The sequence below is a fragment of the Epinephelus fuscoguttatus genome, linkage group LG8, assembly GCF_011397635.1.
Source record: "Epinephelus fuscoguttatus linkage group LG8, E.fuscoguttatus.final_Chr_v1".
NCBI classification, from domain to species: domain Eukaryota; kingdom Metazoa; phylum Chordata; class Actinopteri; order Perciformes; family Serranidae; genus Epinephelus; species Epinephelus fuscoguttatus.
Window position 1 is genome coordinate 26,245,727 of NC_064759.1, and position 13,580 is coordinate 26,259,306.

A 13,580-nucleotide genomic window follows, 5' to 3' on the forward strand; every position below is an offset into this window, starting at 1 on the left:
TTCCCAGTCAGCCAGTGAGAACAATCCTTTTTGCATATAGATTTGGTATCAGCAGGTGCAGTAAGACCTAATGCAAGCTTTAATGTCTCTCACATCTAAAACAAATAGACTGTCAGAGAGGGAGGAAGTGCGAGAGAGAGAGAGTGGGGGAGAAACGTGTATGTAGTGTGCAGACACGTGCATTTATGTACGTATGTTTTGTTTTGTTTTTTTCAAACCTACTCTGGCAGGCTCGCAGAATAATGCTGTGTCACTGTCCATCACCAAACATTTACGTTGTCTTTTTAGCTTGCTGTCTTTCTGTGTGTGTGTGTGTGGTTTTCAGAAAACTGCTGTATCATTCCTTACTTTAATATCTACTGTTGTCTTTTGGGCTTACTGTCTGACTGGACAGAAGTGACTCGCCAAATGGTGGAGCATCGAAATGGAATGGAAACAAACATACTCTAATTTTAATAGCTTATAAATTTCTCATGCACGTTGATGCACACAGCAAAAAGAGAATTTGATTTTTTTTTCTCTGAAAAAGCTTTAACTTCATAGAAAAATGTTGAGAAATAAAATGTAAAGACTAAACACAGAGAGACTAATCACTACATCACACATCGCCAGCAATTAAAAGGGTATTTATTTGGATGCCCTGATTTTTTTTAATTAATTTGTGCCGCACTGATATGCCGTCCTCAATCTGTTCTTTAATCATCCAAATGCAACATGAGTGACAAGTCTCTCACGCCTTCCTGTCCCTGTAAAGTTCTCGTAATGAAAGATGCTTTCATAAGAAGGTAAAGATGAAATATGAGGCATTGACATGTAGATTAATCAGCGTCCATATTTAAACTTTACACTCTGTCCCTGGTGTGGCACTTGAAGTTCATGCCTCTTTGTCCAACTCGCCAAATTTAATAAGACTTTCTTGGCTCTTCATAAGCCCCATTTCTATACATACAGCACTGTACGTATTACAGCTTTATATACATTTCAGATGTATCACATTTTCCCATATTACACTGGGCGTATTTAAATTCATTGTCCATATACTTTCCACTGGAGGAACTCTGATTTATTAAGGTGGATGCATTCAGTCATTTGTCATTCTAATAAGGGAGATAGAGTAAGATATTTCCCCGGGTACACTGCATTCATTGCAGCCTTACCATGGGAGCCAGCTGGCATGTTTACACCAATAAATTACACATACTAGCATGTAGCATAAAAAGGTAATTATTGGTACCTTGAGGGCCGTTGAATGAAATGAAACTGTTTCCCCCAAATGAAGTTTTATGCAGTTTGTACTGAGGTGCTGGCACTTCAGCTGTACAGTAAAAATTTGTTTTCCTTGGGACCACTGAAGGGTGCTCGGTCAACCTGGTATTCAGAAACGTTGTAGAATTAGCACAAAGAATTGAAACCAAATGGGTTTTTTTTACAGAAAGTGAGAAGAATTGACTGTGAAAGAATTACATGATGAGAAAGTCCTTTTGTCCTCAATTGGACAAACCGTCCCCAGTGAACCGGTCTTTAGTCTGAAATGTGTCCCTGAAGGTAGCTTAAGTCATAGACACACACACACACACACACACACACACTCACACAGGTATTTTTCTAACCGACTGCAATATCTCCATATGGTTATATCTGTAGTACTCATTTTATTTTGACCTTTCTGATAATTAAATGGCCACCACATCCTCACTTCCCTCCTTTTTTGTACTTTGATCTTTCATTTAATCTTTCTCTATAAGCCTACCAGTATTCTCAGAAGTGTCTCGCATGTCTCTGACAACAGGAAATAAATTCAAAGTTTTCCTAAAGTAAATAAAGTAAGTTAGTAAAATTGATTTATATAATGCATTTCACAGACATAGATCATAAAGTGCTTTACAAGGAGATGTGATATACAGCATACAAGAAAACATAGAGGATAAAGAGACTACCCGAGCCATGTAGTTAAAAGTACAAAACTATTTGCACAATTTATGCTGAAAAGATTGCATAAAGAATATACAGAGTTAGTGCATACCAGTTGCCCAAACGCCTGTCTAAACAGGTGGGTCTTTCCATCCCATTTACAACCGCTTATCCGTGGCTGGGTACTCCAGATGCCATCTCCCAGCAATGCTTTCCAGCTCCTCTTAGGGGATCTCGAGGCGTTTCCAGGCCAGACGAGATATATAATACCTCAAACGTGTTCTGGGTCTGCCCCATGGCCTCCCACTTGTTGGATGTGCCCGGAACACCAAAAACAGGAGGCGCCCAGGTGGCATCCTGATCAGATGCCTAAACCCCTCTCAACTGACCCCTTTCGACGCGAATGAGCAGCACCTCTACTCTGAGCTCTTTCCGAATGTCTGGGCTCCTCACTCTGTCTCTAAGGCTGAGCTTAGCCAGCCTTTAGAGGAGACTTATTTTGGCTGCTTGTATCTGCAATCTCATTGTTTTGGTCACTACCCATAGCTTATGATCATAGGTGAGACGTAGATGGACCAGTAAATCGAAAGCTTTCCCGATTGCATTTGTGATATTCATGGACAGGAACTCAAGGCGCAGTGGGGGGAGGAAGTGGGCCAGTTTGGTGACCTCAGAATTGCATCTCTGCTTTTTGCAGATGATGTGGTTCTGTTGGCTTCATCACACCAGCATGCACTGGGGTGGTTTGCAGCCGAGTGCGAAGCGGTTGGGATGAGAGTCAGCACCTCCAAGTCTGAGGCTATGGTTCTCTGTCAGATTGTTCCCTCCGGGTTTTGAGTGTGTTACTGCCCCAAGCGAAGGAGTTCAAGTATCTTGGGATCTTGTTCATGAGGTGTGTCTTTAGCTGGCTTTTGAAAGTTACCACACAGTCAGCAGACCATAAGGGAGCAGGCAGACCATTCCAAAATTTAGGTGCTACTGTACATCCCCAAAAGCTCAGTCACTGCACGTCTTCAGGCGGGTGCGAGGGACAGACAACAAATTTAACATATTTGATCAAAGAGAACAAGCTGAAGAATACAAGTGAGGTAGTTCAGCCACATAAGCAGGAGCCTGACTGTGTGATGCACTGTAAGTAAGGCTGAGAATTTTGAACTGGATCCTGTACGTGACAGGGAGCCAGTAAAGAGATTTTAGTATAGAGGTAATTTGAGACTATCTGTTTGATCTACTTAGTAGTCTTGCAGTGGCATTCTGGATTGTTTGCAGATGATCAAGGGCAGAAATACTAAGTGAGGTGAAAAGTGCATTACAGTAGTCAAAGTGAGATGAGATAAAGGCATGTATAATCATTTCAAGTTCAGCAGTTGAAACAAAAGATCTCAGTTTACTCATATTTCTCAAATGGAAAAAAAACAAGACTTGGTCAGATGCTTCACATGGGTACTAAACAACAAATATTGATCAGATAGTGCCCTTATATGAGCAGCAAAGAAAAGAGGCCCAATACTTTGCATAATCAGGAGGACAACTTTTCTAGAGCAACAACCAGAACCTCCGTCTTATCCGCACTGAGCTGTAAAAAAGTTTCTGTGGTCCAGACCCTATTAGGTAATAGCTAAAACCAAACTGTGGAACGAAACAAACATGCTTTGCCTAAAACCAACATTGTTGCAGTCAACAGTATACTGGGAGCAGTAAATGATTTTGCCAGCCCATCACAGCCATCAAGCAGAAACACAGAGCTTCATGCTGGTCATGAACTGGCCATTTTCCTATTCAAACACTAATTTTGTTTGAGTGAACTGCCAGCTTAACACAGTTTCTTGTTGTTTTTACACACACACGTGCATCTATGCATGATAACATATGTCCGTAGTCATGTGTTGACATGTAAGTCTGTGCATGCAGGTGTGCATTTTGCATGTCTGTGTATTAAAATTAGCTTGCGTCCTCCATCTTTGCATTTTATTGAATAAAATGATGGGTTGTCATATGCATTATTCACTAGTATTTAAAATAGGGCACCTACCATATGGTCCCAATATAAAATATCCATTTACTGGAGCTAGAGCCAAGTTTTTTTTATACTATCAGCAAATTCTGTTAACGAGGGAAGGGGGGAGGGAGGGGAGGAGAGAGACACAGAGATGGAGAGAAAGAATGGAGAAGGAGAGAGAGAATAAAGTGGCTCCTGGGAGGTTGGCTTGCCTATGGTACACTGAAATCTCACTACCAAACAAGTTTCAGCTATTCAAATTGCTTGTGGTGTTTTGCATTTTGCTGCATCATGCCTCATTGTTTCTCCGCAAGACAGTTTAACACCAAGCCTGACTAATTTTGTTGCTCTGTGATTTGTTCTAACATCTACGCAGCTGAATGTTATAATTGGAACCGTTAGTATACATCTCCATTTTATATAGTACACTGTTATATACTGTATGGTACACACTGAGAGCTTCTTCGAGAGCCACTTGCTAATCTGATGCAGTGCTAACCCTGATTTTAAAGTTTTGAACATTGAACATTTTGAATCAGTTTCACACTAAACCCGTTTACTCTCTAAACAGCCAAACTGACCTCATTTCTGATACACCTCTGCAAAATTCGTTTCAGTTCAACTACGTTGTAAGAGAAACTAGGCAGCACCATTACTGTATGAAGATGCAAAGTACTGTTCTTTGCGAGTTTAGTTTGCTTTATGTGAGTGTTACACCACATTTCCACTGCATGGTACGACATGCCTCTGCTCTACGTGGTACTGTTTTGGTGCCATCTTGGTTGAGGTTCCATTGGAGCTGAAATCATAGTAGAAGGTGGAAATAAAACAACCTGGTCTCACTCCAAAGTCGTCAAAAACTTGTGCTTGGGCAGTGACTTCCAGCATCAGACACAGACGAAAAAAGCCATCCTTTCATGTCGGCATGATAAGCATCTGGCTGCCCTTACTTTTTAATGGTGCCCAGCTGCATCAGCAGGAAACATTGCGGAACAACAATGAAACATAAGGTGGCGGAAGTCTGAGTAGGGCGGGTGGGAGAGCTGGTGGATGGGTCCAGCAACCACCGACTTTCACCCTGGGGGCCAGTGTTAGCTTCCCATAAGATTATAAAGCCAGTCCCTGTTCTTTTTGCCTAAACCCAACCACATGTGTATGTTGGCTAAACGTAACCATGTGCATTTGTTGATGATGGACAGAAACGTCAATCTGCAGTGATGTACCAACGTAGTGCATTTATTTTGAAAGAGACTGTATGCAAACTATACATTTCCTGTTAAAACAGAAGTGTATTTTGAAAGCAGACAATGCAAATAACAGGCAAAAGGTGACACAGTGTCCTTGAACGTCAACGATCAACGCACCCAGGGTACCTTGCATGTTATATCTCAACATGGAAAGTCCATGACCAAACACTGATATGTGACGAGGTTGCTTAAAACACTGCAGACTACTGATTGGTTAGAGAGAATTGTAACTAGAATTGTAACTTTGCCAATTGCGTGACAACCTGCACAATCTAGCCAAACTATTGGCAATAGCAACCACAATTTTTTTAGTCACTCGACCCAGATTTCAAAAAGTGGCGGCCTGTAAAACTACACCCAACAGTTGATGAAGCGCAGATGTTCCTCTGTTTGGTTGCCAATGACAGGATACAGCAAGTATCACGTTGAAGATGATGTCACCGCAGTTTCATGCAATGTCGCTATTGCAATCAGCTGAGAATCCCACCTTCGCTGAGGGGGTACTGTCTGCAGTGGAAAACAAAACAGAAAAAAGGACCTGGTACCAAAAGTGAGTCAGGATGAATTGAACCGTGCAGTGGAGATGCGGCATTAGTCTCTACCAGTTGAAGTCTTGGGTCGTCTGGAGGTTGGAAGAGCTGGGTAGTGGAGGGTTCTTTCCAGACAAGTGACTAAAGAGACAATTAGGAAAAAACAACTTTTTTTTTTTTTTTTATACTGTAAATCATCATTTATGACTTATATTTCCATGTGCACGACCTTAAGCCAATTAAAAAGGATCATAAACCAGTGTGACCAGTGTTACAAACTTAAACTGATGTTTTGCTTCATGTTTTGATTTGTTTAAAAACATATATATATATTTTTTAATTGTTTTTTCTGTCATTTATTTATCTGCTTGTGTCTCTATCTCTAGTGTACCTTGGTGTCTCTGGCTTGTCAACCTACCAGATACGTCCCAACAGCCTGTGTGTCCAATGGCAGCCTCTTCTACACGCCACATTATACAGAGTCTCCATACAGTCTACACTTAGTAAGTACCGTTAATGAGAGTGTGTGACAGTGTTTGGGTATGTGGTTGTGTGTGTACCAGCCCTCATCTCTGATCTCAAATGTGGCGAAAAGCTGAGTTCATTTCTTGATTATGTGCCTTCATTAATTTTGTTTTCATGTGAGAATGTGACAGACAGGCGGCTCATTCCAAGCAGTAACCTGATTGACTTAAACATTTTAAATTCAAATTAAGTGTAACTTCATCATCTTGCTGAAATGTGGTTGGATCACACCTTTTTTTAACTGCAGTTTTAAGAGAAACTTAATAACTTGGCACAAAAGTTTAATTCAGACTAAGTTTTTGGAAGCAAGCGGTAAACCTAGAACTCATACAAGGTCACAGTTGACAGCTGTTCTCACCAACATTTCGGCGTGCACCTTCAGTCATCCCAACATGTTTCAGCATTCCACGTTGTGAGAAACAAGGCCTCTGCCAGCTAAGTGACTGGAATACAATTCAGGCAGTAAATCAGAAGTTTTACTAGAGTTGTGATATTTGGTGAGGTGGCTGGATTGAACTCCAGATTCAGAATAGATTTACAGTCTATTTTTGGGAAAATAGTCCATTTATTATTAACACAAAGACAAGTCAGCTCTCTGATTGGATGCGTATGATGGTTGCATGTGTGGTGGTAATATATACCTTTCCCAGTCGTCTGGATTCATACTGATATGAGCCTCTGAGGAAATAAGTGTTACATATTTCTGTTATTTTCACATGGTAGCGGTGCACATTGTAAAGGATATTCATAAATCTCTCCTTTTGCAGAAAAGAAGGGAGATGTGATATGAACAAGACCTCTCTCCTATGAACGACATGGGAGGAAACCGCTATGAGAATTACTCATGTCATTGCGCCAGGAAAAAAAAAAAAAAAACGAATAAAGACACAAAGTGTGACCTTTAGAAGGTGTTTAATGCTTGGCTCATTCAGTTAATAAAAGGAGAAAAAAGGAGCGGGAAGGAGGAAAGACAGAGGTAGAAAGATAGGCAAAAATATCTAACAAAATCTATTTAAAAAATTAAGTTGGAAAAGGAAAGAAAAATCAATCTTAACCTCACTCATTGAAGTGCCTTAAATATAAAAACCTTAATAAAGCCATTGTACAATATGTGCTGTCGACAAGAGAGTATTTTGGAGCTGGTCCACTCACAGTGAACAACTTCAAGTTTTATTTTTATTTGTCCACAGAGGGCAGTTAGTTTTGCAGCATGGGTTGATATAAAATCTACTGTAAAAAAAAACTCCTGAAAAATATCAAGCACGCTGTCACCGTGTCAACAGAGACACAGTAGTCCTCACGATGTTTGTTTATGTTATGCATCCACTTATAGCAAATATCAGGTAGATTCTTTGTTAGAGTGTTAGGTCTTACTCAGTGTATGAACCTGTTGACATTTGGATTTCCGCTCATTCTTTTTATTACTCCTTGAGAAAACCTTTTGTCTATGTTTGTTTTTTAAATGTCAGCATGCGTCAAAGGGTCACATGGGAAGCAGAACCAGATGCAGCGTAGATGGTTTTTCACTTACACAAATACCTCAGTAAAAAACAGGATGTAGATCTTCTGCTTTCAGTTGATATTAAAAATTGAAATACTTGCATCAATGTTTAGTGGATGAGGTTTTCACAGTGGTAGCTCTGTGGCCAAAATGCCAAAATGTGGCCTTCCTCATTCGTTTCACTGTGTTGGTGCAAAGACAGTCAAAGACAGCTCTGGAAAAAGACAGGATAATTTTGCGGGAAGCCTGTGGCACAATAAAATGCAATGTAACGCACGTAATAATGCATAAGTCTGATATTTGTACAAACTGAGGTCACAATAACCAACTGGAGAACATTCCTAGGTGATAGAGCTTTCTTGTAATCCTTCTGTTTCCCACAATTAAAGTTTTACCTATAAAACAGGAGACTACTAGGAGTAGTTTGACATTTTGGTAGATTTGCTTACAACTAAAATACATGGGGTACAATTGCGATGCAGCACAGGTTTTTTTACCTGCTACACAGACTCTCTTTCTCTTTATCTTTGCAGCGTGTGGTTGCTGCCAGCTTCACTGTGTGTGTATACTGAGTTTTAACAAGTGATAAAGCAGTTGGTTATTAGGTGGTGCTGAATTAATCATCCGGTTTGTTTTATCACCAGGGTGCAATGAATTGATTGATTTATTTTAATGTGAAATCTAAAAACAAACATAAAGTTGCTCTGCTTCTTCACATTGCGCCTGACAAAATACCTCACAGTGAGGTATTTTTTCTACAAAGTTAGATGTAGTTTTTACCTGTTCGAGGGCTGCGGAGATGCACAAAGAGAAAAGGAAAGTAGACGAGCTGCATAAAAATAACGTTGAGCAGTGTAGTGCCCACATGGGCAAGCACAACTTCTACAGTCAGTGTAGCAGCTCCAGTTGATTTTAATAATCACGCCTGGCTCTGGGCACACTGCAGCAGACGTGTCATGCTACATCTGTGTCCCATGTATTTCGGCCGTTATTTATTTTCTTACAGAGAGTTAGATGTGAACATTAATACCACTCTCATATCTGTACACTGGCTTTAAATTGAAGCTACTGCTGAGAGGTGACAAACTTAGCTTACTCCACAAAGTTACTACAGTTAGCCATCAATCAGCTGTATCGTGTCCCTGAAAACAAAATATAGGGTTAATTAGTTAAATTTAAATGCTTTTTTTTGTCCTTTTTGTTCAGGCTAAGTATTTCTTAAAGCTTTCGGTCTTTACACTAAGCTCAGCCCATCATCTTCTGGCTCTAACCTCTATGTAGTGATGTGCGAGTCATGAAATCAAAAGTTCAAAATGAATGACTTCATTGACTCAGGATTGACAAGTCCTCATCTCCACTAACTTGTTAACTGTCTGGCCCTCCTACCTGCTACTGGCTAGTGTGCACTGCAAAGAGGAGATGTTACTTATACCGCTGTATAACTGTATCAAATTAATTACTGTATAAACCTAGCCTTGCGAGAAGGAGAGCTACTTTGGTGCTTGTTTCAATTCTCCCAGCCCAGAGCTGAAAGTCTGACTCGGGCTGCACGAATCAGTCACCCACAGATTTTACGCCACAATCAGTAACCGTCCATGAATGAATAAACCGTGTCATTACAACTCCCGTTCCTACACGCAATCGTGGGATAAGGAATGGGTGTAAAATGGTGGATGATTTTTTTTTGATTGTCTCAACCCCAGCAAAATGACCCAATTTACTCTCAGAATTCAATTAATTTGAACATATATAAAGTCTGTAAATGCAGCATGATTGCATTATTTTATCCCCATTTAAGTTCACAGGGGGCTAAACTGGAAGTTAGCCAGCTTGGCCAGAGAGAAGTCTCTGATGCACATGCTCCATGGGCACTGGGGTCAGTGGGGGATTCACCAAGCTCTCTGGGTAACTGACTTGAAAACCCGACTCTTTTTAGTGTGTGACTCACACAAACTTAAGTCAGTAAAAAGAGTCCAACTTCCCATCTCAGACGTCTGAGTGGTATTGATGTTCTCATCTAACCTGCACCAAAAAAGCAAATAAGCATTTATCTGGAAACGTCAAACAGGACCTCAAAAATAGAGTTTATGTCTAGCTGTAAATGCTCTGCAACAAGTGAAAGAAATTAACTTTGAGTCAGATCATCAGAGTTGAACACTGAAAACATTTTGACATAAGTCTAAAATATATATATTTAATAACCTGATTTTAAACAGTTGATTTATTATTAATGTTGCATCTGTCCTCTGAGAGAAAAGTCTACGGTAAATCAAATGGATTTTCCCAACAGGGTTTCAGTAGATGATTGGAGGTTAGTGTTGATTAAAATGAATGTGAGTGTTGGCTGGTAAATGTAGAGACATGAGTAAAACTACTTAGACTTAAGGAAACATGCACTGTAAGTGATGTGTGTACACCTCATACTCCCCCTTACTGTCAGAAAAAATGACAGAAAGAAGGAGGAAGACTCTCTTCCATCTCCCTTCCCTCCCTTACTTTTTTATTGATCTCTGTGTTTCCCTCCCTCCTGCCTGAGCAGCGACTGGATATTCTAGCTGAAGTTTAGAGATTTGGTTTAATCCACGCAGAGCCAACCAGCTGCTTAAACACCTTCTCAGATGGAAAAGTGTGCTCTCTCTGTGACAGCTGTTTCCCTAAACTTTATTATCTATGGCTGTTTCCTCTGTGGAGGAGGAGCAAATTTGTCACTCTCCAAGATGAGAGACACATTAGGAAATAGAATTAGACTAATGAAACTGACAAATGGCAGCTATTAGTGCATGTGTATGTGCACTCCCAGTTTCCAGTACGTCCCTTTTGGCTGCCAAAATAAATTCTCATTCATATTTCTCTCTGTAATGCCGTCCCTCTTTGGTTTCTCAAAATAAACACTCAAGTGTTGTGAAAGTGTTTGCAGTCTGCGATCCAAAGGACATTGACAAGTAGAGGAGGAAAGAAATAAATTCATTTTTCAGGGGACATACTGACGCTGCCCAGCATGGATTTTAACTGCAGAATTATTTAGTTACCGTACTCTTTTGGTGCGTTCATCTGTGATAAATCTACCAGAGATTGGAGAAGTTTGATGTTTCACAGTCACCTGGTTTGTTGTCTGAACATCCAGACAACCTGAGCGTTTCTGTGCAGGGCAGTGAATCATTGCTGCTCCTGTGCCTCTGCAGCTAACCTGTAATGTGCCAATAAAGCTGCTTCGTATCCAACTCTGAAAGAAAGTGATTATACTGAGCAGCTCTCTGGCTTCAATATGATGAGGAACATGGCCGAAAGAGAGGAAATCTGCTCTGTGAACACAGTTCAGGAGCTTTAGAGGGATTTGAGCTTGTTTGGACTGTATTACTCTTGATCTGAACTTGATTCACTGTAAGTCTTTTTTTTTTTTTTTTTTTTTTTTTGGTGTTGTTGTTTTCTTGCAGATGGTCAGAGGCAAGAAGTGAGTCTGGGCGGCGGTGCTTCCCGACAGTGCTTCTATGACCTCACTCCCAGCAGCCAGTACCAGATCAGCGTTCACACCCAGATGCAGGAAATGGAGGGACCTTCTGTCTCCATCACTGACATGACAAGTATGTTGCAAATGTTTTGTATACACATGCGTAATGTTCTCATGTCTGCCTTTGCACTCAGGATGAGGCAGCTAAGTGGAATTTCTCTGGGTTCTCAGTTTCATCCCATTTATTTTAATCTTCCGTCAACATTCTTAAGGAGTTTGACTCGCACTCAACCCTTTTGTTCCACCCATTTCTTGTCCAGTTTCGCCCACTCACTCCTTTCTCTGTTCTCCTTTCCTCAACTAATTTTCCACAATTAGTCCTTACGATATCAGTTTCATTTTTTTTCAATTGAAAGGTTTTATTGGCGTGAATGTTAGAAAGAAAAGTCAAAGCATAAGAGAACAAATTGGCCAAATATTTCGACAATATGCAAAAGTCGTAAAATTAGCAAAAATACCACATATATAAAACACAGTATAATATTAAAACCGTCCAAATGCATGTGTGTATGTAACTTTGTGTGTTAGCTACTACTGTACGTCAAGACACTATGTTGATATAATTATGGTCACTTTCATTAATGTTGTTAAAATTCTGTGTCCCTCAGTGTGTGACATGCAGTCATGAGAATGCTTCATGTCGCTCTCCTAACAGAATCCGCTGCCTCTGTGAAGTTTGGGTTTCACAAATCAAGTATCCCACTCTAATATTATTGTATCTGCCACATCTCTTTCTCCATCTGCCCTGCCCTCGAGCCACCTTCTGCCATGCGTCTGACTCACCTCTTCAACTTCCTCTTCTGCCATTCTTTACTGTGGTCCACCTCTTCCTCTCTATCTCTCTCGATCGCAGCTGCTGTTGCAGTTCACCAGTCAGCCGTGGAGCTGAGGTGAACTGCACAGCTCGGGGGATCAGCAGAGCTCTGCTCACAACCAGGGTAGATGGATAGATGCGCATGCACACACACACACACACACACACACACACACACACACACACACCCCGAGTCCCCAGCTAATGCTTTTGATCGACAGATTTTGTGTAGCAGCTGGGGACCTAATTCAACAAGAAGCTCTACAGTTTGCTCTCAGCAACAGTTGTTTGCCCATGGAGAAGTCATTATGCAAAACAGCCCCCTTCAGAGTGCTAGATTATTATATAGGTTTTATATTATGGTATTAAATAATCATTACTGATGCATTAACATGTAACGAGAGTTATATATTATAAATATTTGTGCAGTGCCCATTCAAAATGTGCCTGTTCAGAACGTGTCGATTGCTTGGCCTCCATATTGCTGCTCGCTGCTTTCTTGAGAGATGATCATCCAAACAGCTTCACATACGGCACTGCTCTTCTTTGAGTCTGGAGCAATACATATGCCATGATATGTAAGTGTCATTTGGGTGCAGAAGATTACACAAACATTTTATGGCCTCAACAAAGTCAAAGTCCAGCTATTTCTGGGAACAAAAACATTTATCCTGAAAACGAACTTAGTGATGCTTGACATGTTTGTGTTTGCTATAATGCAAAATCTCCAGTCTGTCCACTCTGTCTTTCTTTATCTGTTGTTTAATGTACTGTAGTGAAGCTGGACCCAGTATGCTGTCCGGCAGTGTAACAGTTGACGGGGGTCCTCTCTCAATACACTACAGAGTGTGTACAAAACTTGCTACCAATAATTATGTCCCATAGATCTCAAGAGCTTGCACTTGACACTGCACTTTCCTTGGGTCTTCAGCAAGACACCCAACAAGTGTGAAGTCGACTGAATGAACGACTGTCGAGAAAATTGAAGGATGAACAGAGACTCCTTCCATCTTAGTTAGCTTTATGTTGTAGCTGGTGGAAGTGGAGCTAATTTTAACTGCATTATATAGAGTAAAGTAGTATAACAATACATGGCATTTTATAAGATGATCCTAGCACTGTCTTTGATTTTATACTGTAAAGCACTTTGTAACTATGTTTTGAAAAGTGCTATACAAATAAACTTAATATTATTATTATTAGTAGTAGTACAAAGTTGTGTGAAAGGGGCAATGTATCCCTTTAAAAATGTAGTGAAGTAGAAGTAGCATTAAATTGAAATACTAAGTAACGTAAAAGTGCCTCAAAACTTGAGTGCTTTTGTTCCTTGTAAATACTGCCTACACATACATTGGTATTGTGTCTGTGACTGTAGGTTAGAGAGACAGTACAGATGGGAAACAGCAGACAGAAACTCCCAAAACCCCATGGTGTTTAATGTTGCTACAATCTCACATCAACAGCAAAGTTCATAATTGAATCAAACACATTACTCACTCGTGTCACCAACAAGTTACTGTTGAAGCTGAAGAAACATTGTTTGGA

General features: G+C 40.4%; 1 protein-coding gene across 5 annotated transcripts in view; it reads left to right on the plus strand.

The window, feature by feature from the left end:
* The window catches only part of col14a1a (collagen, type XIV, alpha 1a), a 188,890-nt gene that overhangs the window by 75,600 nt on the left and 99,710 nt on the right, over positions 1–13,580 (plus strand). For all 5 annotated transcript variants that reach the window (XM_049584055.1, XM_049584054.1, XM_049584058.1 and 2 more), the window contains 2 exons: positions 6,074–6,190; positions 11,148–11,294. In XM_049584055.1, coding sequence (XP_049440012.1) covers positions 6,074–6,190; positions 11,148–11,294 — 264 coding nt within the window. The remainder of the gene's footprint in view (positions 1–6,073; positions 6,191–11,147; positions 11,295–13,580) is intronic.